Raw genomic sequence first — 27,039 nt, 5'->3', positions numbered from 1 at the left:
CTGAAAAGAGTGAAAGTTGGTAAAAAGGGAAAGGGTAGACATACTAAATACTAAAAAAATATATTTAGTTGTTGAAGCAGTTATGTAATTTGCTGTTAAATATGTTTTCTGCCTTTTCCTGCTGCTGAAAAATAGATAACTTGTGCTTGTACTTAATGGCCATTAGATAAATGAAGAAGTTCTCTGACTTCTGCACAGTACTGTAGGTCAAATATATAGCCATTTAGGATGTGACACAGAGTTTGATTTTCAGTGTTTATGGTTTAATTAAGTAAGAAAAATGGCTTTGTTATCATAAAACAACATTTTTGACTGATAATTTGGGTACATTTCATGCTATTAGGTTCATCACAGTGTCTTTCTTGGTTAGACAAGTAAGTTTTGCCTAAATAACAATTTAACAGTTTTACAAACTTCTGTTAAAATTATGTCAAAGGTTTAATCATAAATGTACCTATTCAATACTTTCATCATAATCTTTGAAAAACCATTAAAGACATTGTTTATAAAATGATCGTAAAGGTGATTTACAACACCTAAAAGATCTGCATGCTGATGTGTGCTGACTTCCCAACAAGAGGAAAAAATGTGTGTGGTTTTATTTTTGGCAATATTTCCAAAATCTGTGGCCCAAATATATATGGATAGATACACATAGTATTGTTTCATGCAGAATTCTAAGTTTATTAGAAAGATTTTCAACAGCCATTTCAATGCATTATTGGTTTTTATTTGGGAGAGACTGTGGTAATGTAAAAGTGCTACGAAATTCTGCAGGAGTGAAAGTGACTGTATGTGAATATGTGAACAGGTTACAGAAACACTTTGTTATATGGTATAATAAACACAATGTGGCATTCTGGAGGTTGAAAGTCCACAAAAGAAAGTGTCTGATGGACCAAATAACACTTTATTTAGTTTCCAATCTAGGATTCACATGATCAGTGGTGGACGGTGGCCATGTTACAGCAAACCTAGATGGCCCGATGGACGAGTTGCCAGCGTTTTCAGTATGTCAAAATGGTAGCTGTCATCCTGTACTGGACTTGTAAACTGTGGGTGCGGGACAAAAGTCACTGTACATTACCTCTGCACCCTATCAAATGAGCTAAAATATACAAATTTACATACAAACTTTCATCTAACAATGTGGACATTCAGCCCTGAGACAAAAATAACTTAAAATCTATATTTTTCTGTGATCTGTAAATTATAATTCTGTTTTTTTTATTATTCATTCTTGATTTATCTTGGTTGTTGTGTTATTTGTCAAAAATCTATCATGTAATTGGTATCCCAAGTACAATAAAATATTTAATATATTTAGCATTTATTCTTTACAGTGATGTTATGTATATGCTATTTTTGGTGTTTGTCATGATGTAATAAATTAATATATTTCACCGTTCATATTAATATGCCAGATCTTGTGGTGTTTGCGAGGACGTTTACAATTCCTTTTATATTCCATCTGTTATTTTTCCAAAACTCAGGAGGAAGAAAGAGAGAGAGAAAATGTTTTGTGACACAAAAAGTTTGAAAAATGGCCAGTGCCACTATCTTAACACCTGGATGTTGGCAGTTTTTTCTCTCCCAGTTTCTTTACCTCTGCCCTCCAACTCTAGCTTTATCTCTCATTTTTCTCGTTCTCTCCCTCTCCTCCTCTGGGTCTTTGCCGCTGGACCAGCTCAGTTCCAGATCTTCAAGAAGCTGTCCCATGAGCCAGTGCACACGCACATACCATCTGGCGGCACTCCGGTGCAGCTCACCCTGTTGTCGTGGCCAGACAGCACTCCTGCAAAAGAGCAGAGGGAGAAGGAACAGTAAGGAATTGTTTTCTGGTAATAGACTGAATATATTGTCAAATATTTAATATATTGAGTATAGTGTAAAATATTTAAAATGTCTGTATGATACAGTCACTCAGCTTTGGACTCTTGGATATGAGTCTTTATCCTCTAAATGCATCTTGTCTGAGCATAAGCTGATATGCTTATACTGGGGTATGTGGTACGTTTAGCCTGCTTAAGGCTAGTAGGCTACACCTCCAAACACCATAGAACAGGTTCAATTTCAGATTTCTGTCACTCCAACCTCCTTTACTCAACTTTGCTCTCTAAGACTTTATTTTATTTTATTACAGAAGTTTTTATTTTCTACACTTGTGACAGCAGAGCAGTTGGTCTAAATCGAAACTATACTCTGATGTATGATAGCTTTAGCCTGCTAACTACGCTAGTGTTAGCATAGCTAGCTAGCAGGCTGCAGATCCAAACCTTCTGTCTGTCTAACACAGAGGTATTCAAACTGTAGGGCATGAAGGAATTGCAGGGGAAGAGCTAAAAATACATATTTAAATGACTCTGTCAACTGTTTTATGAAACTCTTATTGCCATGTGCTGCCTTTTTTTTTTATTTTGTTAGCCAGTTAATACAAGACATGAAAACCTTAGAGGTTAGAAAACCTCTGGTCTAACACCAGTTGCTCCCTCAGACTTGTTGTACTTCAGTTATAGAGAATCAAACCTGTTCTATGGTAAGCAGAGCAGTTAGCATGCCAGCTAAGCTAAAGCTAACCAGCTTCTCTGTCATAGTTAACAGCACGTTTAATATTTAGCAATTGTTGTTAGATTGATGGCTCAGCCCTACAATAGAAAGAAGACCAAAGAAGGTGAGACTGTTCAGACAAGAAAGCACAGTTTTGGTGAAAGCTATGCTGGAGGACCAGTGATGTCAGCTTTGTGACATCAGCTTACGCAAGCTTTACCCAGAGGCAAAGAGATAGGAGTCTGGTCTTGTATGACTGGAAATAACTGTCCAGTAGCATTACGAAGATGGCTGTTGAGTGAACAGACTTTGCTTCACCCCCACCATTTTACACTGAAAGGTGAGACATTCTGGTGTACCTGTAGACAGTTATTCATAGAGTCTTCTTTGTCCAGGCATATTGTGTGCCCACACAACCAACATTAATTTGGTTAATGGGTATGTCTGTCTCTGGGTATCTAGTCTAGGTATATACTGCACAGTTTAATGTAAATGTAAATTCTGAAATATATAAGTGAGCAAAACACAAATCACGAATGGGAACTGGCTGTCTGACTTTGGCCACTTACCAACTTTCTCGCCCTTCAGGGAATCCCAGATGTTGCAATTGAAGTTGTCATAGCCGGCGAAGATGAGGCGACCAGACATGGACAGGGCCAGCGATGTCACACCACTGTTGAGCTGGGCGTCTTGGTAGCCGAGCACTTCCTGGTCAGAGCGGATGTCAAACATCTTGCAAGTGCAGTCGTCTGAGCCAGTGACAAAAGCGTTTCCAGTGGGGAAGAACTAAGAGAAAAGAAAGAAAAGGTCATTGTGCGATTCAAGATAACTTATCATCTCATGCAAAGGGAACACTATATTACAGTACTTTTGTAGGGATTAGGCTCTGCATGTTTGGGACCTCTGGTGACTTTCTTTCTGGAATCTTTGCAATTCAGTTTCCTGATGATGTCTACAAACCATCTGTTTATAGATTGTTGTTTTGAAGGGTCACTCCAGCCAAAGTGAAAAATGTAACTATTACTACATCTGTTGTGAACATCCCTACTTGCATCTGCAGTGGTGCCGCAGTAGTCTCTAGAGTGAGATTTTGTGGTTTGAAGACTAGTAAAACCTCTTTCTCTTGACCTATCTTGAACGTGAAAGACACTTTTGCAACACTACACCTGCTTTGGGATGGATTTTGTTTTCTGCTTGTCATGCCACATATTTTATTGCAGCCATTTAACTTTAGTAACTGTATTCAAACCATCATTATAATGGAGAATATGGATTACTTGAATAATAGTAATGACCCGGTAGATGAGGAGGACAACAAGGTAAAAACCAAAGTCAGTAAGTCAGTTATCTGGCTATCTAGATACCTGGCAGAAAGAGTAAAAAAAACTTTCTCTGTCATCTGTTTTGTCCCGAAGATAAATATTGTTTGATAACCACGGTAAGACACTAATACTGGCTTTGTTGTTTGTATTTATTAGCCTATAAATGTAGATAGATAGGTTAGGCTAGCAGTCAGGATTAGACACCATAGGGATACCCAATGGTCAAACTAATAAAGATAAGGGTTAGTTGGGTTGGCAGAGTATTGCATAACACAACAAAATCACATGTTAAGCTCTAGGTTTAGAACGGAATGACCCTTTAAATAAGAGCAAGTTTAATTATGTATTGTCCTCAATGCAATATTATCAACATTGTTTTGGAAATACTTCTTTATCCAGTTTTGAGTCTCCACACTCACACAAATGGCATTGACGTCACTGGTATGTCCCTGGAAGGTCTGCTTGCACTGGCCGTCCCTGATGTCCCACAACTTGGCCAGAGAGTCACAGGCCCCAGAGATGAACGTATTCATGTCAGGGGACAGAGCTAGACACATACAGTCACCCACATGGTTCAGGAAGACTGTCTTCTGCTTCCCAGTCTCTATATCCCACAGAGCACTGTGAGGGAATGGAGAGAATGAAAAGATGTAGATCAGTAAGAGAGCCTTAATGTGTTTATTAGCTACAGTATTTAGAAATCATGTAAGCTAACTGTTTACTACTTAAGTCATGTATTGTATAGAAACACACATAAAGTATACCTTTTTGTATTTTTAAAAAAATATATTTTTGAAGCCTCACAATGCCCTGCCCTGTACTGTGCAGGGACATTTTTCATTCATCAAGGTACAAACAATGTAAAAACAGTGGCTTTAAGGTCCAATTGTGTACCTTAAATATGTTTTTCCCAGTAGTAAAATACAGATTTGTACCTTTTCATTACCCAATAAAAATAGAACAATAAAATAAAAAGCCTGGAGACGAGATGGGGTGCGTGGAGTCAATACAACAAAAAATATATAGTTTTAGTGGATTATGGTACAATTATGTTCCCTGACTAAAGGTACTGAGATGTACCCTTGAGGGTTACACCCTAGTGACACGAGGGGTACTGCCCCAGTGACAGTTTTCTACCATTTTCTCTGAAAGTGTAGATTGTAAATAGCATTTTAAATGACACTTTATTATGCTGTAGGGAAATGCACTTGAATTTATGCACTACTTAACATTCTGAATCATACAAAACATATTTAATTGACATCAACAAAAGGGTATGATTTTTTATGTGTTTTAAAGCACTGACTTTTAAAGTATGCTTTAATACATTTTAGTTGCAATGTAGTTGCAGCATAACTTTAACTAACTAGCAGTCAAATATGGGTTTAGATACACCAAGGAGTACATATTTAAAACATGTTTCAAGTGTAGAATGTGTGTTTTAACAATTGTTTAACTTAATTGCGATGTATGTTTTTCCAATTTAGAAAAGAAAAGGTATTGTATGAATAGAAGATATATTTAAATCTAAATTGTGATTAGTTATTCCTGACAATCAATTTAAGTGCATACTTTATTAAGTAGTCTTAAATACACATTTTATTAGCAAATATTATATTTATTTGGTTATATTGAAATTTTATTTAAAACATATTTGAATATGTATACCTACAGTATAACTTTAATAAGTAGCATTAAAATGTATCAGTACATGCAGTAGTATATGTATATTATATATACCAAGTGTGATAACAGTTATGTGTACAAATTACATACTTTAGTCTACATAAGTGCAAGTTGTTTGAACAAAGTACTCAAAAGCACACCTAAATGCATTTAATTCATATATATCATACACATTAATTATATACACTTACACATTGTGTCAAATCATACACATTAACACTTTATCTGTAATAAGTTGTTCCAAAATAACACATTTAATGTGTATTAAAGTATGTTTAATGCTTAAACATTAAAAGGATGTACTTTTCATATTAAATACACTTTAAAAAAGTACTTAAATGCATTTTTTTTTCACAAGGGGGTACTTATCAAACTTATGATGAGGACTGCAAAAAGACAACATTAAAGGTACCTTGACTATCATAAAATGGGGGAAATTACATGCTTGTTAGAACAATTATTTTACAGTTAATGCAGTTAAGCTATGTGCTGAATGTGTTACTTGTAATAACGCTTACCAGGTGGTATCACCAGATGAAGTGAGAATTTCATTGTCACTAAGGAAGCGAGCGCAGGACAGGTAACCTGTATAAGTAATTTTACAACATTGATATCAGATAAGTGATATGCATTTCACTGTAACCTTTTAAGCATCGCTAAATACTATCTATACTATACTACAGTAAAAACCATGAAGAACATTTCTTCACTGCATTTAGATATATTCCAACTGACTATGATGACAGAAGAGAATGAGAAGACTTAGGAAAAGACCTGTACTATACCTGTGTGTGCATCCAGTTCTTTCACAATCTTGACGATGGGTGTCTTCAAGTTGTAGACAGTGCAAATGTTGTCAAGACCACCACTGGCCACAAGGTTTCCAGAGGGAGCATATCCACAGGTCATCACCCATGAGGACTTGAGGGGAACTGCATTAATCTGGAAAGAAGGGAGAAGGATATGGTAGCTTTTCTTTTGTTTGGGTTAACTCAAACTTGCAATTTGTTTAGAAAATCCATTATAAAAATATTTCATATACAGTCATATGCAAAAGCTTGGGCACCCCTTGTTAAAAGACATGTTTTGTTGATTTTCTAAGTGAAAATAAGTCAACAGATCCTCTAGAGCAGGGGTGTCCAATCTTATCCGCAGAGGGCCGGCGTGGCTGCAGGTTTTCACTCCAACAACGCAGGAGATCACTTGATTAAATGTTTGAAGATTAGGACCAACTGATTAAACAAATGGAATCAGGTGTGCTTCAGCTTGTTTTGAGTGAAAACCTGCAGCCACACCAGTCATTTGTGGATAAGATTGGATGCCCCTGCTCTAGAGAGAACACTATCATGCAAAATTACTGTTTATTTGGTGAAGTGAAAAAATGAAACATAAAATGTGGCCTGTGCAAACGTGATGGCACATTTTATATTGTATTTATTTCCAAGCTGTTAAACTCGCTGTTAAACTCAGCAAATAAATAGAAATGGCTATAAAATCAAAAATAAATTTAATTTGACCAGGGGCGTCCAAATGTTTGCATGAGACTGTATGTGGATGTAGGCCTCAGGCTTAAAAAATCATTTTACAGGGTTTTACCGTCACTAAAATTCAAAAGCTGGTTAAAGTGCATGTTAGCATTTTTTTGAAAGCACATTTTTAGACAAGCACAGCTACCTGAAGGAAATGTACTACTAATGCAATGCAAAAATGTCCCTACTACTGCAATTGGAATAAAAAAGCTAAGAGATGATTAGTAAAGCTCTTGTTTAGTTGTTTAGTTATCAACTCTGACTCTCTAAGCTAAACTGCTGGAGATGGGCACTTTCTGCACGTCACTTCACCTGCTGTGTCCATAATCTGCACAAAAGCTAATTAAACAATAGGTTACAGAACAGCTTGTTATCTGTCTGACGACAGATAACAGATGAACTGAGGTGAGCACAGGTGTTTGCTGACTTCCATAAAAGCCTGTAGGTCATAATGTGTTTTAGTCTGGATTTCATGCTAATAACATAATGTATTATTATTGTATGTGTAAATTGAATGGGGTGATATATACAACAGTTATTTGCAATTAACTTTTCATAACTGAACTGTTAGCAGCATCAACTGAGTGTCATGTATTCTGAATCAGTTTCAAAACATTTACATTGCCATAGATTATAAGCATCTAAGAGGAAATATTTCCCTCAGTCTCACCTTGTTTCCAGAGTGGGTATCCCATATAAGGAGTTTACCATCCTGTGAGGCACTGACCATTAGCCTGACAACAAGAGAAGGAAGGAAGAAGGAAGTAACAAGAAAAGTATGAAAAGATGTGGAGAATGGAGGGCAAGTGGAGAAGCATTGTTCTTTTCTCCTGCCCTGTTTTGAAGTTTGTAGGAAAGTGAGGACAGTTTTCTGGGTTAAGTGTGTTGTTAGCACTGAGCAAAATTGTTTAGCAATCACTAATGCACACCCTTTTAGTTGCTGATTGATTTATCACAGCCTACATGAAGATGATTCTCTTGCCATGTTTACACATTCAGTCAGTAAGATAAAATAATGCAATGAGCTCTAAACACTAGGGATAAAATTCTCACTTTGATTAAACAAGAATAAAATCTCCTTGTTCTCCACGAATTCCACAAAGTCTGTGGCTATTTTGGGATACTGAGCCAGATAATTGATCCAAGTAATCATTAAAGGGGATTCAAGATGACTCCAAGATGGAGTGCAGCAAAGGAAATCCTAACCGGACTAGGAAGATTATAGCTTAGCTGCAGGGGGGTCACATACAGAGCTTGTAAATGTCTGTGCGGCTGACTTGACATCATGCTACATCGCCAGCACACAAATGGGTGGAGGTCCAGTTTTGAGATTCTGTCATTTTGTCTATGGTATGCAAGACATATTGTTAAAGTGGATGGGATACAATCAATATATGTGAGTGAGATATCATATATCATATATGATCTTTTTTTTCCATAAACAGAGCATTTATGCTCTGAGGCCTAATTTAGTCCATAAGAATGTGCATGTCTATCTAGCTCGTATAAAACCAGTTATATAAGATTGTCTCTGACAATTTACATACAGCACTGTTCAAAGGTTTTAGGCACCTGAGAAAATTATATTTAAAAAGCTATTTATCTAGGCAGTCAGAGTTTACTAACACCATTAAATAGCCAATGTCCTTATCCATTTTTCCACTTTGTGTGGTTTTATGGTTTTACGTCTTTTTTACAACCTCTGTTTATCCTTTAAAGTCAGTCTGTTTTTGTTACTGTGTCTTTAAGACTGGCATATGTAAATGAGCTCAGTTCTGATGGGCTGTTCTTGAATGTGCCTTATTCAAAAAACAGTTTGTGCTGAAACACTCCTTATAACTTCAGCATGAATAGGTGGAGCTAGACTGCTGTAGGTTGACCAGGCAGATATGTGTAAATGTGATGGTTTTTGTGACATCACAAAAACAATGAATTCAAAGCAGGCTGTTTTTGCAACTTTGTTTCCATGTATGTACTGTATGGACTGGCCAAGGAACAGTACGTTTTGAAACTTTGACATTGTTTACATGCTACTCATTTATTTCAAAAAAAGGAGGAAAATTCAGTTTTCCATTGTGTGGTTCATTTAATATGATAAGCAGTGATTTTGTGTTCACTTATTCATTTTCAAAGCTCTCACTGGAAGGAATTGAAGGAAGCCCAGTGTTATTTTTAGTTATCATCCAGTACCAAGTTTCGTTCATCAATCCTTCATGAAGGTAAATCAGTTGTGCTGCTGATGGAATTTAACAGATCTAAGCGATGGTTGCATGTGGCTGCAAATGCATTTATTGGGACAAAACCTACAATTTGTAATGAAAATTAAGGGTTATTACATGTAATTTTGGACCATTTCTTTTGGTCTATTGCTTATGAAATTTTCACACCATGTAATTTCCAAATTATGTAATTCATAAATAAACAAGTCTAAAACGGAGGTGTAAGGTTTTGTTTAGACAGTATGTAAGTTACTGAACAACAGTCTCACTTGCTATCTGTGGCCCAGTGCAAGGCATAGATTTTGGCCAGGTGACCCTTCAGTGTCCTCCTGGTCTTCAGCTGTATAGTGGGTGCAGGGGCCACTCCAGAGGCAGCACCGGCCAAGTCTGTGTCATGGGCTGCCTTGCGGGCTGCCTAGTGGACAAAGCATGAATTACAGTTGATGTCCATACAGAACTGTAGCAGGAACTGAATATGGAACACAAAGCTTGTAAACTGGTGAAAATTCTCTATTTGCTTTTCTTGCTATCTAACATCCGGCTGTGAGACTTCATTTACTTTGTAGTTTTGTAATCTCAGTATTAGCCCCTTATACTCTCTTGTAGGCCCACACATAGAAATGGACACTCATTAATCATCCTTTCAGACCCATATGTAACACAGAAACGGAGTTTCTGTAAATTATTAGTTTATAACCATAACCGTAGTGTAGAAATCTGCACAAAATAAGTAAGCTAGTGTTATATACAAAGAATACTGTTGCTACGACCTGGCCCACTACCAAGGTGGATTGTAAACGTAGGTGGGATAGATTCTAACAGTAATAGAAAACATGCTTACAAAATAATACTTACACTTGCATTTATTCAGCTATATTTGTCCATTTTTAATTTTCTATTTTTTGTCTTAACTGCATAGCAAGACCAACTGGAAATACAGTGAAATACATCCTTAGATTACAGAATAGGCCTATTGTATATGTGGTCAGTAATGTGTACTCTGTGTTACAACCTTCCCCATCCTGGTCATTCATGCCAATGACTTAGATCATCATTTAGAACATGTAACCTCCACTAACATGAGTGCTAACCAAGACATAATCCAGAGCTGACATTTTATCTTATTAGCTTAGAACCATTTTGTGTTACATAAATACATTAAGTGTTTTACACAAAGTCATCCAACTTCTCTCATAAACTCAGGAAGAAGATGGGGGTTTGCAAAAGTGATAGGGATCAGCAGCAGCTTATTTCACCAGTCAGAAAGCTAACTCTTAGTAACCCTCTCTGGTCTCCCCTACCAGTCTTCGTGGTAAAAAATATATTTTTTCATTGTCAGAGCGCTCTTTTATCAGACCTGTGATGAAGTCCTACCTCAATCTGTGTCTTCAGGGTCTCAGCCTCCTTTTTCATTTTCTCCATCTCACCCATGTTAGCGGTTGATGGGGGTGGTTAGCTACTGATGGAAACGAAGGGAGAAAAGCAGCACCTGGCTAACAATGAAAAACACAGAGAAGAACAAATGTAAACTTTCAGTTCTTACCAATCTGAAGCAGAAGCAGGCAGGATGCCATGGTTCTCCAGTAAAAAACAAAAATCTGATGGTCACTGGCACAGGATGAATCATGTTCTTCATAGCATACCAACAGGGCGTACTAACAGGACCTAGAATGACTGTTATTATTTAATGCTAAAGTTTAGGCCTTCAATGGGGATGCTAGTTGTAGATGATTTACTTCAACTGAACATCAGCATACAGTCTTATGCAGAGGTTTGATCACTCCTGGCCAAATGGCATGTTTTGCTAATTGTCTAAGTGGAAAATAAAGTCAACAAAGAACAAAGAACTTAAATATGTATTACTTTTGTCAATTTTAGCAGACAATTTCTACTTATTTAAAACTGCAAAAGTGCCATAACTGTTGCACAGGTGTCATTTTATGTCTTATTTTTTGTTCCAATATGTTAGGAATGAAATTAGTGTAAATGTGCACTAACAGTGTACTAATAGTGTGGAGAATGTGTGCCTATTTTGTAAAATCTACAAAGCTGTCCAGGTGCCTAACACTTTTGCATATGTAAATGTTATTCTGCTTTCTTGTACTCTACAGAACTAAAGTCATTTTGGATGAGTAATCAATCAATAGGGGAACAAACACCATAAATCTCTACAAGTTTAAATACTGTTAAGTTTACGCAATCATATTTAAAAGATTTCCAATCAGTAGAAAAACACAGCATTTTTACACTAAATGCATTTGGGTTTAAGGGAATAGTTAAGTGACTGTCTTGCTTTAAATAAATATGTTTTTTAAGGAACAATAGCTGTGGCCTAGAACGGTGTTCAAAAACTGTTATGAATACATTTTGTTTGTAGAATGTGGGCTGGATTGGATATGTAACAGACTCTGGCCAATTCAGAAATGCAAATGGCCAATCCCTGCAATATCTGAAACGAGCCTGAGTAGTAAAGGGCCGGATGAAAGAGCAGATGAAAGAAGCAGGGAGTTAGGAGAAAGGCCTAAGCCCCACCAGGAGCTTTTGAATCAAATCTTCTGTCATCCGATTACCGACTGCTCTTTACCACTGACTAGATATTGCGGGTATTTGTAAGGGAAAGACAAAGAAGTATAGGATAGGTAATGATGTGCAGAGTCAGTTAATAGATATGGATATGCTAGTATTCAAATTGAAATACTTTTATGTACTTAAATTTGCTTTTGTAATGAGAACATAATGTTTGGCGTTCACTTTGCAAAGGCTACAACATTCATCTTCAAGTAAATCCAAAATCTGAGAAAATCCATAACTTGCAAAGTGATGAGATAATCCACAGGTGCCCAGTGCACTACGGTCAAGTGTAGTAAATTAAACAAACCCCTCTTTTCTACAACATTTCATAGTCTGCACATATTGAAGACATCATGGCAGACCATGCAGTGTTTTCAGGGTTTTCCAAGTTCTGCATTGGCAGTTTTGTGAAGTTGACTCAAGGAAGAAAATGCCTGAAGATGCCAAAGATCTCACAAGGCCCTCAGCTGATAACCACTATCCACGATAACCCAGGTGGCTCCATGAAAGCCAACAGGACGATCACCCCAAAACTCCAAAACTCCTTAAAAGTTACTCACCTTTCGTTAAAAGACTAAACACCTCTCCCCGTGTCTGTTATTCCTCTATGTCTCAGTCCGTATTTGCAGCTCCACTTTTTTGTGCACCTCAATCCAAAGCACAGTCCTCCCGTCTCTCTCTTGCTCTCATGCGTTCCACCAAGAGACTGGCTGCAACTTACCTGTGAAAAACTCTCTTTCTCTCCAGCTTCCTCCAGAGAGGAACAGATGAGGATTGGAGGGGATGAAGGAGATCAGGGATGAAGGGATAAGCCTAAAGATGGAAACATGGAGAGAGAGAAGAGAGCAAGAGAGAGGGAAGAGAGAGAGAGAGAGAGAGAGAGAGAGAGAGTGTGGAGGTAGAGGAGGGGAGGCTGAGAGCAGGGCAGAGAGAGCAGGTAAACCGATTGGTGTAGGAAATCAGGTTATGGGGTCAAATGACAAGAGTGAGTGCAGACAGCAAAGGACAAAGGGAGCAACTCATGAGGCTTGCGCTGAAGGAAAAAATGATGAGGAAGATGACGGTGATGAGAAGGTTCCCATGCAAGAAGGAATGACTGAGAAGATCCTGTTTAGAATTAGGTGTGGTCTAGACACAGGGTGCTGTGTTTTGGAGTACAGGTAATATGGGGTTTAATGTCAGCTTTCAATACTACAAGCATTTCAGGTAAATTTGTTACAGCATTAGCTGAACCAAGAAGTACGAGCACCACTGCTACCACAAACATAACACCAGTGTGGTATGTTGGTATGATGGTATTGAGTAGGTGGGAGGGGCATTGTAATTTGGCAATGAGGTGGAGGGGGCTGCATTAGTTTGTTGGACCTAATGGGTTGATCTCACTTAATCAGGATGTAATTGGATATCCGGGGAAACGGCAATCCCGTTAAGGAATTAGAGCAAGTGAATCCGAGCGTGCGTCACCAATGACACGGAGTCAAAGAGAGGGGGGAAGGAGAGAAAATTGTTGACAAAAGTGAAGAGAGGGTTTGGTTTACCTGTCTTATTTGATTGTTGGCTTCATAGGTAGTGAATGCTGGAGCCACCAAGACTTTTCTATTGCTTTGGATGTAATTTGACCTTCAGCTCAAATGGGAGATTGTACAGATGTCAGGGTAGAGTCAGAAAAGCTAGTACCAGGGTGCACTAGTTGTTAGTGGTGCCAGAATGATCACTTTAATAGAACAGGATAGAACAGCTATATTAATTGTGGGCAGCACACATCACACCCATTCTCCCCCAGTGGTTCTAAACCCATAATATCTTCATTGGATCATTGGATGTAGTCTGCCAACACTTCCTGGACATCTACAACAGCAGGGTGATGAAGTGCGCTGGCTAAATTACAGCTGACCCATCTCATCCTGGACATCCACTCCTCCAACCACTCCCCTCTTGTAGAATATTCAGGGCCATCAAAGCACAACCAGATACAAGCAGACATGCTAGCAGTTTTTTCCCCAGAGGTGCAGAGCTCATTAACTAGAGTGGACACCTTGCTTTTTAATATTAAACTGAAACCAACAATCCTCCTTACAGTATTAAAGTATAACTCCTTCTGTCACATAAAGTTATTTGCACAGCTGTACAAATGTTAAATTCTTATTAATGTTCATATCATCCTGTAATGTACTGTATATAATTTCACCAGACTTGGTGAAATAAAGTGATTCTGATTGATTTGAGTTTAGTGCATTTGTCACCTTTCGTTAGAATAGAATTATAATAAAGATGCTGCAAAATCAAGCTCCTATCCACATTCTCGTTCTAAAATTTTAAGAGTAGTCATGGAAGAAGAATGGAGAATGGACACTCTTCTTTGGATAAGCAGAAGGCCTATTTGGACCAAAGATAATTAATTTTAAGACTTTCTAAAATTTCTCATGTTTGTTACTTTTTTTTAACTTGTATGGACAATACTGCCAGAAAGACGCTAGTCCTCTCTTAAAATTGTAGGTCGTAGATCAGACATAGCCTATTGTTGCCTCGAAATTTGGTCCAGCAAGATAGAATTCTTTTAAAACTAACATTAATCAAGAATATCATGTTTTACATCCGAGCTATTACTTAGTGAAATGTTCAACTAGCTCAGAGACCCTCCCTGATACTGTACTTCACTGGTAAATATGTCAAGGTATAGAAGGAAAGTGCTTTATGACTTCTGATTTACATTGACTTTGAAATTAAACTGCTTGCAACTACTTGGTGAATTGGTTTCTTTGCCACTTTTAGTGTTTCAGTGACTGACAGCTGGTCAGTGACTGCACGGTAGCATTTCTCTAGCATGTCTGATTGTTAGAGGTAAGGCTTATGAAGAGGTTCAGTTCTGTCATTGAGCCAACACTTACCACAAACACTTAACCCACAAATCCTGCATTTTTCCCCCCATCACTCTCCCTGAACTGTCATGTCCACTCCATGGCCTCTGAATCTGATGTGTAGTGTAAACAAGCCAGCTTGAGTAATCTTCTCAAGCACTGCGCTCAGACTCCTGCCAGATTACTGCATCATCAAATAAGGTCCTTCATTTGGAACACCTACTAAATAGAATTAGAAGTGCTGTTGATGAGCAAGTGGCTTTTGGTTAGGACTGTTTTCAGCTGTTACATGCGACATACACTTAAAAATATGATTCTTCAAGGTATCTATAGAACTTATGGTCCTTAATAAAACCAGTGCCTTTACTAAAGAAACCTTGAAGAGCCACCTTTTTTAAGGTAAAATGCAGTTGGGCATATAATCACAAAAAGCTCTGCAGCTAAGAAGATTTTCATTTCTTTCATTTTTATCTTATCTTATATATTTAAGGATGATCATAGACCAGTCAGAGGTCAGCATACGAGAGACACCTCAGTGAATTATTCCTCAGCTCTCAGTCTACAGTCGTCAGGTTGTTGGGTACACCTACATTGCACCTACACTCATTACATTTTTTTATCCGATACACTTACCATGTAGATGCACATTGTAGATGTAGATTTACTGTTATTGACTTTGCAGTTACAGTTAGCCCACCTGTTGTTACATGATTTATTAGCCCCCTTCTACCCACAGAAATCAATGGAAAAAGGCCTCCATTGAGACCACCGCTGACTAGATCTTAGAGTGGTGCTTATTTTATTCACAGCAGTGACAATAACATGGTGGTGGCATGTTAGTGTGCATATATGTATATCACGCATCGCAGTGCTGCTGGAATTGTTACACACTGCGTACACTTTCTGGCCACTTTATTACAAACACAAACCTTGTCAGTTCACTTTGTAGGTCAGTTAAAGACCTGTGTTTTTTTTTTGCACAATTTGTGTCAGTCATCCTTTAACCCTTCATCAGTCGTTAGTTTTTTGACCATTGGAGCACTGTTGGCTGGATATTTTAAACTGGTGGATTCTTCTCAACCCAGCACTGACACTCAATGGTTTAAAGACTCCAGTAACATTGCTGTACCTCATACACTCATACCAGCATCACTCACACTACCATGTCAGTGTAACTCCTGTGCTCCTGGGTTGATAAATTGTGTAGCAACTGATCTACAGTCAGTAAGTGTAAACCTACAGTATGCAAATGTCTGGGCACTACTGACCGGTTAAATGACATGTTAATTTGATCTAAGTGAATATAAATGAATGTGGGCTGGATATTTGACATATTTCTGCACATTTGAATGCACAATTACTGTTTATTTGCTGAATTCGATTGAGTTAACTTTAGTAAATTTAGCTTTTGCAAAAGTTAGGCCACATTATGTTTTATTTTTTCAACACACAGCATAACTAACTAAAATTGTGCACTATTTTTTTTTCCTTTTGTATGTGACTGTATATTGTTGATTAAAGGGGCAATAAGTGTAGCTAGAAGGTGGGTGGATCTAATAAACTGACACTCAGCGCATCTCTCTTTAATCCAATCTAACAAGCTCTGACAGAAGCAGGCTAGCACTCTTCCTGGTGGCTTCTGTGGTAACCCGACAAATGGAAGTCTGGGAAATGGGAGCACGCTTAGGAAAGGACATAGTATGCAACAGCAACCTGGCCTGCTGACACCAGTGTTCTCCAAGCTATTGTTTGAGCGTGCTGATTCATAACAAAAAACTGGAAGCACCCAGAGCATTGACTTCTTTACAACAGCTACTGAAGCTTGCACCGTAGATTTAATGTTAAGATCCAAAGCATGCAAGGCTTACTATGTTGTCCACACTTTTGAAATTCACAGCAAAATTCACAGGATCTTTCTTCACGTACGAATATGAGACATGTAAGACATATAGACAGTACAACTTTTTTTTGGTTAAGCACTTTATTTCTTATTAGTAGTAGAGATGACAATTCCCATTATCGTTATTCATTTTATACAGACCAATATAGTTAACAGTTCATTTTAAGGCAAATTGGGCCTCTACAACAGTTGTCACACCAATTCATATGAATATATCAAAACTATAAAGTGAGCAAAAAAAAAACAAACAATATTGGAAAATCCAACAGCACTGGTTTCTTATGACATAAGAAATAATGACATGGCATATCAGCACAACATTGCTAAAATCATCAATAGTCCCAACACTGTCCTCTGCTGACAGAAATTGGTGCTAGCACAATAGGCTTAGAGGACTCCAGCCATGCAGTCCACTCTCCATTACTGACTATAAAACATCTCGCTGAATACATTTAATAAAATTAAATGCCCATAGACACCCAACTTAAAATCTTTATGAGAGCCTGAGATAGTAAACATATTTACAAGACTTTTTGCATGATATAATCAACGCAACTGACCACAAATAAAGCTTAAACAAAGGACAGAGCAGTCATAATGGTAAAACCTCAGTGGTATTTTAACTTTGGCATAAAGTCTGAACGAACCAGTATTAGACCACATACCATAATAGAGTCTATATTATGTATATAGATAACTATTGTCTGTATAACAGTTAACATAGCTGTCTGATCATTGGAGCAATGAGGTTGAAGTCACTCTGTTAGTATCAGTAAAGATATCAGAGTTATAATATGCTTATATAAATGTTACTTCAGAGGACTGGATGGTTAGATTGCCCAGGACGGAATTATTTTGATTTGGCTTTTGTGTCATAACTTTAAAAGCGTATATAATTTAGCACATACAACACTAGTATTTTGGACACTTCGCTCTAAATCCCCTGAGACTAACAACACATCCTGAGTGTCAGAAAACTGATGATGGTTATGATGAGGTCGACTCTGCCTTCTTCTCGCATATCCAGGGTAAGGACATGTAGCATGGTGCATCGTACCAACTCTTGGTAGCTACACGGCTTAACACTTCTGTCTTCACTATGTAGCCACAGTCTTCATTAATGTGGTTATTAGGTTCCCCATCCTCCCAGAAACTGTAGCAACAAAGCATGAGAAAGAGTATTTTGAAACAGGCATTACCACATTTATTCAAGGCTAAGTATTACTTCAGAGATTCAAAGACCACAGCAGACAGATAGACAGGACCTTCAATAGAAGTTTGTCCCCCATTTGCTGCACTAACACCCTTTGCTCTTCTGAGAAGGCTTTACATTAGATGTTGGAACATGTTGTGAGGGTTTGATTGCATTCAGCCACAAGAGCATTAGTGAGTTTAGGTGCTGTTGATGGATGATTAGTTCAGGGTCACATACATCATTCCAACTCATCTCAAAGGTATTGGATGGAGCTCCATCACTCCAGAGTTCCTCTGCTCCACAGCCCAATACTGGGGGGATTTATGGCCCTCTAGCTGATGCTTGGCATTGAGCATGGTGACCTTAGGCTCATGTGCAGCTTTGCATTTTATTAACAATGCTTAACTATAGAGATTATACAAGCTGTGTTTGCAGTTTGAACCCCTGTGTTAGGATTGGGTGTACCTTAAAGTAGCCCATTTGCATATTTTGGTAAGGACACTAGGTTTAATGAAATGATTAAGTCATTGAACTTCAAAATAATATGCATTTAAAAATATTTAAGCAATTTATACTGTCCAGAATCTACTGAGTTATATTAAAACACGTCAGTGATGACAATTGGGTTTCTAGTGCTGAATTTAGTCAATGTTAGATCTTTTAGAGTTTTTCAGCTTACTCTGAGATCTACGCCAATGTAATAAGAAAATACAATCACAGCTTTGTAAGAATTCTTTATAAACTCGCCAAAATCTAACATGTTTCTTGGACATTCTCACTCACCCTCCAACCAGTTTGGTTCCATCCACCCAGTACCAGTCTCCCTCCAGCTTTTCATCACTGATTCCAAACCAATAAGAATTCCAGTGACCTCGTGGCAACAGGTTCCATAAGAAGGTCTAGGATCAGACAAGGGTGATTTCAGAATTAAAACTACAAGCTACCACAGACAAAGTTAATGCTAATAAACTATTTAGGGGTATAAAGCATGAACTAAGCATATTATTGGAAAAACAGGACCTTAGGAAATGATGTTATTCAAACATTTCTGCTGAGGTTCCTTCCTTGAACTTCTGCAGATGACCAGGTTATGCTGTTCTAGCACTATTTTCAGTTGTAAACAGAAGGATGTGAAATGCGTTTGCACAAATCTTCAAATACTAGTTCTGCTGAAATTACTCCCTTGTAGGTGATGTTATAAGTGGAAGTAAAAGTCAGGTAAGGACAATGGGGTGGAACTCAAAAGACTGTCTGATTTTCAATCCAGAGCATGGGGACCCTTTGTTTTTTCTCGATTCTAATGCATGATTTAGCACTTCATGAGCAAAACCAGGTGTTTGAGCAGGGAAGAGTCAAGAATAAGTGGCTCAATTCTGGGTGTTGGGATTTAAAAAAAATATAAAATTGAAAGAGTGATTGCACTGGAGACATCTGTAAAGGAGTGATTTCACTGGCAGACATCTTTAGATGCCATATGTACAGATGCCACTGTACAGAATGGTGCCTACACTGCAAACACAGATAAATGCCATAAATCCGTGTACACAGTAAATTAAAAAATGTTTGAACAGAGTCTTGTGCTCATGCAAAGGCTGGACAGAGCTGTGGCCATAACAGCATGTTTTTATTTAGTTATTTTTGAGCCAGTATTTACAGTAATGCTCATTTAAGACTTACACTTGCTAACACTGATCTGGGCCTGTGTTCATAAAGCTTCTCAAAATAGGAGTGCTGATCTAGGATCTGCTTCTTTCAGTAACGTCATAGTAAATAAGAAAGAAATCTGATCCTAGATTTATGACGATTTGTGAATATGAGCCCTCATGTCTAATGCTTAAACAAATGCATATGTTTCCAGGTCTGGACAGCAGAGTAGCTCACTTTGTCTTGATACAGCTTTGCACAGTAGCAGCATTCTCTCACGTAGCTACACGAGGAGCTACTTGAGATGCCTGAAGAAGCTACATATATGCTGAGCACTTGTTGGCTGCTCAAACCATCAGTTTGGGGCGGGGGTATATACTATATATAAATACTATATATATATATATGACTATATATACTATATATATATAATGACTATTTGAGACTAACTACAATGATTTCAGGGTTGATTTCATACAAATCACTAAATCAACCCTATATTCATGTTCCATCTACATCAGATCATCTGCACAACGTAAGGTTTAGGGAGGGTGACAGCATGTCACAAAAAAAAACGTTCTAGTAGTATGTTGTATATTTTATGACATACACAAATTTCTAGCATTTCAAATGGTATTAGCAGGCTCTTACTTTATTATATTTTACCTTATTATTATTTACATATATTGTATATAGTCCCCTCTGCCATATCTTAAATGACCTATTTGAAATAGATCAGTAGGTACGTGTGCTATATACAGATATACATGGTGACGTTTATGTTTTAGGTACATGGGCATCTGCACTTAAATTGTAATTGGTCGCACCTCTGACTTTTGAGGTTTACCACTTATTTTGAACCAACAGTGTATCAAAATGAGAAGAATAGAGCCTAATAAACTTTAGTTCCTATGCCTATAGATGCTGGATGTACTAAGATGTTCCATATGTTACTCAGTGCTACTGGTACTAGTAGTTTTTTGACCTGCTACGTTTGTGTTGTTTTTTTGGAAAGATATTTTTACATTTACTTCTCATTATAGGGTTTAGGCTACTCTAAATAGCCTAATTCTTACAGTTAGGCCATTCAGGAAAATTTGGGACATTCCTCTGAAGCATACTTCCCCAATCATCTTATTTTGAATGAGCTGCTAATTACACAGGCAATGTCAAGAATCTAAGATGTTTTTCAGGATTAAGATGCAGGGTGCCTTACTCCTTTTCTTCTTACAGTTCCCTCCTTGATGCTTAAAATTGCATGACTCACCTGTTCCTCAGCTGTATGGATGATGGCAAGATGACCTCCTTTTCCCTTGCAGTACGTCTGGCTGTCCCTCCAACTTCGGCCAAACACGGAGATGAAGTAGCAGCTGCCGTTGAAGTAGAGCCAGTCTTTAGTGCACTGCACTGGTGGTGGGGTTGGGGTGGCCTCTGAACAAAAAGGGAGAAAGAGCTTGGATAATCGGTGTGCCGATTTTTGTCTAGTGGTACTTAAATAAGCTTGGATGACAGTATACAGTCCACAATTTACTTCTGGAAAAATACAAAAATGAAAAAACACTACTATAGTGTTAACTCGATGGCTCGTTTACTAGCTGTCATGTTTTGTTACAGAGATCTTTTCATGTGCATAAGTACCTAGAACCTAGAACATTGGTGGACAAAGTACACAAATCCTATACTCGAGTGAAAGCATTGATACCTTTGATAAAATTCTACTCAAGTAGTATTTCGCTCGGGCCTAGTTACAGTTGCTAAGCTGTGATTGGACATTCGGTATTTAGAGAAGGAATTTAGTGAAAAAGCGCGGTTTGATTTATTTCTGAACGTCTATCACATTGTTTTAGATATCTTGGAAAATCTAGTTTTCACTTAACATATCTTGCTGAAAGTAGTGGAGTGAAAATAAAAAAAAAAGGAAATACTTAAAGTACAGATACTTGAAAAACATACTTAAATCACGCACATCCTACAATTTAGCATTTTATTTTTTCCCTTGAGGTCCACTTAATAACATTTGTGTGGTTTCATGCACCAAAATGACCATAATTCATGTTTACTCGATCGTTTTCCAATCTCTCTTTATCCCTTAGAGTTAAACAGGCTGTTTTTGTTACTGTACCTTTACGACTTATGTAAGATAAAGAGTTCTGTTCTGATTGGCTGTCCTGTACTGTGCCTCATTACAAAAAGCACTCAGAGCTGAAACACTCTTCATAAATTTAGTATGAATGGGCAGAACTAAGCTGCTTTGGCTGAATAGGTGAATATTTGTACATCAGTTCTAGAAACATCACAGAAACAATGAATTTGAAACAGGCTGTTTTACATATATGGACTGTATGGACTGGGTAGTGAACAGGTTATTACAGTTCTACTATAAATTTCTACTAAAGCAAAAGCTAACAGTGAAAAAATGTGCTCATTAACTATAATGAAAATAAAAACCACAGCTTTCAAAAACACAAAAAAGAGAATAATGTCTACTGCAAAAACTAACCAAAATAAAACAGAATCACTGAGTTTAGAGGTGGATGCCTTCTATGTTTGGCTATCTTGAGCTGGAGCCAAAGTTGTTTTATTTTATTCTACCATTCTCAAATATTTCACTATCATTAGCATATCACTAGCATTCAACATAATACTAAAACCTACAACTAAAACTTAAACTAAATAAAAACCAACTGCCATCATACATTTGGTTCTGATGTCACAGTCACAAGCCCGTCATCGACCAATCATGAGCAGTTAAACTGATCCTCCTTCCCTGAATTCTAATCACTCACCTGTTCTCATTAGTTCTGTTTGTATATATACCTGTTCATTTCATTCACTCGTTGTGAAGTGTTGCCAACAGCCCTGTCTTTTACATACTGAGAGTTCTTTCTGTTTTTTGGCCCTTGTTTGCTCTGTTGGATGTTTCTTTGGACTTTGATGGTTTTGGCGTTTGCTTCTCTGTCTTTTGACCCTTGCTTGTTTATGGACTCTGATTTCAGTTTTCTTATGTACCAGTTTATTGCTCTATTGGTTCTGACTTGTCCTGTATTACTGACTACTCCCCTGTTTTGCCCTATTGTAAATGAAGTTCTTTCATCCTACTTCCGTGAGTGTCTAGTTCATCTGCCTAATGTGACATTTAGCTATTATTTCAAATTCCTTTACTTCAAAAAAGCGATTTGATTTTCTATCATATGGGCCTTTTAAATGCAGTAATGATATACATTACTACACAGGTACTTTACTACTGTCCACCACTGAAAGTAACTAAAAAAAAAGAAACCATTTTGAACCTGTGTATAAAGGGGCTAATGGCTAGGCATAAACTTTAAACTGTTCAGAATCTTATTAACTGATGTTTTTCAATACTCAGTTTCATTCACACACAGATGAAAGCTGTTATTCAAAAATTAGGATCACATTTTTCTCATATGTTTGTGCTTGATCTCATTGCAAGTGGAAAAAAACAGTTCAATTTGATCTGTTAAGCATGCACATGTCACTGACCCAGCTTTTCAATAATGGCCTTTAGCTGGTTGGTTTCTTCCACCAGTTCCCTATTCTTTTCCTCAAGTCTCTTCTGCTCTGCATTCAGGGAGGTCACATTTGGGCAAGCTTTCTGCCTCTGTGTAGAAGGTGATGAAGAAGAATTCTGGGAAACTGAGTTTTGGCCCTTGCCCACAGCAGCACTGCTCTTATCTATAACAGAAGGGTGTAATAGAAGTGAAAACAGAAGAGAAATGGAAGAAAAGCATGAAAAAAGGGAAGAGATAAGGTTTGCAATTCCAAACAGAATTGATAAATGATTGCAACAACTGAGTGTAACTCATTATGTAAATATCCAGTCAGTGATTACAATATGAATCGTGTGTGTTAAAATGGCAGCCCTAACTGCACCAGAGGACTAATACATTTCATAGGTTTGATACTTAAACAATTAGCCATATGACAATCAAAAAAGACTGTTTTGTTAAAACATCTAGGCAAATCTGTATTATCAATCATCGTTTCTGATTGCTAAAATTCCAGTGGGAAAAACAACAAAATATCATCTTAGGTAACAGCATGATTACATGACAGATAGCTATTATGTGCAAATTATGGGAAGAAAGTGCAGATTCAAGAAGGTAATTTTCCTGAAGTTATGAAAACCATGTGAAGTATCGACACTCTGACAAACTGAAGGTTGATCACTGACAGCAAATACAGCTTTCCAGCATAAACTCTCCAAACAAAAATGGAGACGACACAGAAAATGACATCAGAAAAAAAAATGACAAAACTCACAGTGTACACTCATTGCCACCAACACCAGGAGTAAGATGAGGCAGAAAACAGAAAGACATGCTGTAGCCACTCTGTAGGGTCCACGTTGAGTCAGTCTCTGGCCTGCTGTTGGTGGGGCTACAAAAACTACAGACAAAAGACAAACAAGTTATTAATAATTCCAACAGTTATACAGTAGAAATTAGTAAAAACATGGTAAAAAGTCAGACAGCAGCAGTGCCAGACAAAACATGTTAATTAACAGTAAAAGTATGTTTTCTCAACGATGGTAAAAATCTGTAAAATTACAGTCGCTGAATTTCCCAGAAAGACTTCCTTACAATGTAATTCAGCAGTTTTATTGTTCAACTAGTTATTCTAACATACCGTATTTTACTATAATAATAACAGACACAACCATTAAAATAAATGCAAATCTCTTTGAAAAAGTTCACATGTCCATTCACAAAGTCTTTTGGGGGGGTTATATATATATAATTTCTCTGAAGTGCTCTCTGTCCCTTTCCACAGTGTTTACTTCAGCTTTGTTTGTTCAGTCAGTTGTGTTAGAGGTATATAACCTACATGTCTGTACAAGTTCAGGATATGGATGTACTCTTCACTGGTGCAGATTTCAGGCTGAGCTGTCCTGAGAGAGGACAAGCCCAGTGCATGTCTATAAGCTATGACTCATAACTCTTCTAACTTATATTAACGTTGTTGTAAGGCATGTATACAGTGTGATAAAAAATAAGGGCACTGAAAAGGGTTCTTTGGAGCGATGACACAGACGAACCATTTTCAGTTCCCTAAAGAACCTTTCAATGCATGAGGAAATGTGAAAAACTAAACTTTAAAGAACCCCACATAATGTTAATTTCAGTAGCTGCTAATGTTCTTTTTTCCTCCCTAGAACCATACAACCAAGCCAATAACTGCTTAGAAACATTTATTTTTAAGAGTGCACTAGTGAATAGCTGCATCCTTACTTTTGTAATCTTTCTATTTTTTGGTTTCTGCCCAGGGCAGCTGACATTTCAAAACCAGATTTTTAAGCAACATCTGAAGCACATTTCTAATGCTCCTTTAGTGCAGCTGACCTAACCGCTGGGGTGGTGCCACACCTCCAAAGATGGTGGGGCAAGATTAATTGGTTCTTAAAAGGACAACTACCTCTGACTGACTCATTTTCAAAACTCCCACCATTACATGTAACCCCTGTAACAGCCATAATCTAATAACCTATATCAGGGGTCATTTTCCTGACAGTGTCTATGGTGTTTGCTGTGGCCCGGCGTGCTTCACTGGGCTTCAAAGAGATCACTAGCTTAGCTAGCTAAGGTCTCTAAAGAACATCAGATCCCAGTGAAGCACGCAAAGCAGCAAAAAGAAGTACTGCAAGTTACATTTAGAGCCTGTTTATGTCTGAATCATATCTGCAAAAACTTTGGCCGGATTGTATGTACACTTTTCATGCGGTCAAGTGAAATCACTGAGAACAATCTTTCATGCATGGTGTAAATGGTAACTACCACATAATGTGGTAACATGAACTACATGACCAAGTGCATTAATATTACTTTGTGGTTCATAGTAAAAACAGTTACTGGTATAACAAAATTACGCTCCATTTTTAAAAAAAGACCTCAATTGTTTTACATGATTTAAACACAGCAGCTGCTCTTATGTTGTTACAAATTTCAATTGCTAATTGGTCCAACAGAAATGCTTTGGAATAAAATCATTCAGCCTTAAGTTACATTAAAAGTTAAGAAGGTTTTCGCGTGCTCCTCTAAAGTTGCCATCTTGGAGTTTTCTGACTGTGTTTCAATTTATTGACCCTTCAAAGATTTTGCCAACCTGACATGCATTATGCTGAAACATTTCCAGTGTAATCCAGCGTAGCTCATACAGGGGCCCAAAATAACAATACAAATTTACTTGCTGGCATTTGTCGGTCATCGGTTGTCATCCAGAAAGCTAAAGTCTTCTCAACTCACCCCATCGCCTCGTGTATAACTCTCTCTCGCTCTCTCGCTCTCTCTCTCTCTCTCGTAAAACTCAACTATCCCAGATTTGTAATTGCTTAATTCTTCATTTTACATTCAAAACTGTTCAAAAATAAGCAGGCCGGAACAACAAAAAAAAAAGACTTTAAGGTTACAAGTCTCACCTGGGGGTCGGGCACTATATGCTTCATCGCCCTGAATACCGCCGTCATCGATGAGTTTAGAATACATGCCCTCGCATGATAACGAGCCCGTGTTAGTAGACATGCTGCCGGCCTGACGGAGGATTGCGAACTGAGTGATTGTCAGCCTTCTCGGTCGCGGTATTGGCTCTTGCACTGAGGAGCTTATTTAAAGGGGGAAGGGTTTGGGGGACTGCCTTTCACCGGAGGGAAGGGTGGGCGAGCACTCATGCAGCATTGAAAACAGCCTTGTTTTCGTAACTTTCCTGGAATATTTCAGCACGAGTTCTTTCACTCGCACTTTTTTCCCGCCTGTATTCCGACAAGCCCCGCCTTCTGTGCTTGAATCGGCGCATAGCCTGTGAGTATGAACGCATAGGCAATCAAAGCGCAATATATGGGACAATGCTATCCAATCCAAGAACAGGAAGCCCAACACTCTAGCCAATCCGAGCGCGGAGGTGGGTCTTTCCGGAATACGGGTGGGAATTAAACACAGCATCCTTACGTAACTTCACGTAATACGCTCTTTGACGGTCGGAGGGCGAATTTACTGTCAAGGCAACAGAGAACTAGATTTATGAATCATAAGCCTACAGTCACGCACACATAGCAGTTCATATGCCTTATTTTATGATTTAAACCAGGGTTGAGCAACCTTCCCTCCGGTGATCCACTCACCTACAGAGTTCAGTTCCAGCCCCAGTTTAACGAACATAATCCATCTCATCAGTGAGGTCAGGAACAGGTGAACATAGGTGTATTAAAGAAGAATTCCAGCGAAGAAAGAATGGGGGCATGGGGTCCACAAAGCAGGATTTCTGAGTTAGCCAGATAACTTAAACCCAACGCCCCTCAGCTCTTTTCCTATTGGGCAGGCTTGACTTTGTGCTTACGTTATTTAGCTAAACTGAGAAATCCTGCTTTGTTGAAAATTAGAAGCGAATCAGAGTCAAGACCAATAGTTACACTTCAAGTCCGAGTCAAGACAGCCAAGAGTGGCCAAGACAGAGTCAAGACTGAAACCAGATTACTTTTTTTTCAGAATATAAAAATTAAATGGAGAAAGGGGAAAAGTAGTTATCTACCGCCATGTCATGAATGAATCAGACAT

At 37.9% G+C, this 27,039-nt stretch overlaps 2 protein-coding genes across 2 annotated transcripts; both read right to left on the bottom strand.

Moving 5' to 3' along the window:
- Positions 1-1,688: 1,688 nt before the first annotated feature.
- On the bottom strand, positions 1,689-10,734 carry gnb3b (guanine nucleotide binding protein (G protein), beta polypeptide 3b). Its single transcript, XM_036565709.1, has 8 exons — positions 10,678-10,734; positions 9,573-9,718; positions 7,755-7,818; positions 6,341-6,497; positions 6,074-6,140; positions 4,289-4,490; positions 3,117-3,333; positions 1,689-1,795 (listed from the first exon to the last, which is right to left on the bottom strand). The coding sequence occupies exons 1-8, from the start codon at positions 10,732-10,734 to the stop codon at positions 1,689-1,691; spliced, it is 1,017 nt and encodes a 338-aa protein (XP_036421602.1).
- Positions 10,735-16,694: 5,960 nt separating this feature from the next.
- zgc:174904 (uncharacterized protein LOC564690 homolog) lies at positions 16,695-26,128 on the bottom strand. The gene is made up of 6 exons (XM_036567122.1): positions 25,908-26,128; positions 23,756-23,881; positions 22,976-23,167; positions 20,739-20,902; positions 18,611-18,726; positions 16,695-17,785 (listed from the first exon to the last, which is right to left on the bottom strand). Exons 1-6 carry the CDS (start codon positions 26,008-26,010, stop codon positions 17,620-17,622), a joined length of 867 nt encoding a protein of 288 aa, XP_036423015.1. The 5' UTR covers positions 26,011-26,128; the 3' UTR covers positions 16,695-17,619.
- Positions 26,129-27,039: the final 911 nt, after the last annotated feature.

This window comes from Colossoma macropomum, unplaced genomic scaffold, assembly GCF_904425465.1.
Source record: "Colossoma macropomum unplaced genomic scaffold, Colossoma_macropomum, whole genome shotgun sequence".
NCBI classification, from domain to species: Eukaryota; Metazoa; Chordata; class Actinopteri; order Characiformes; family Serrasalmidae; genus Colossoma; species Colossoma macropomum.
The sequence above is the reverse complement of the archived record's forward strand: the minus strand, read 5'-3'. Positions and strand labels throughout refer to the sequence as shown.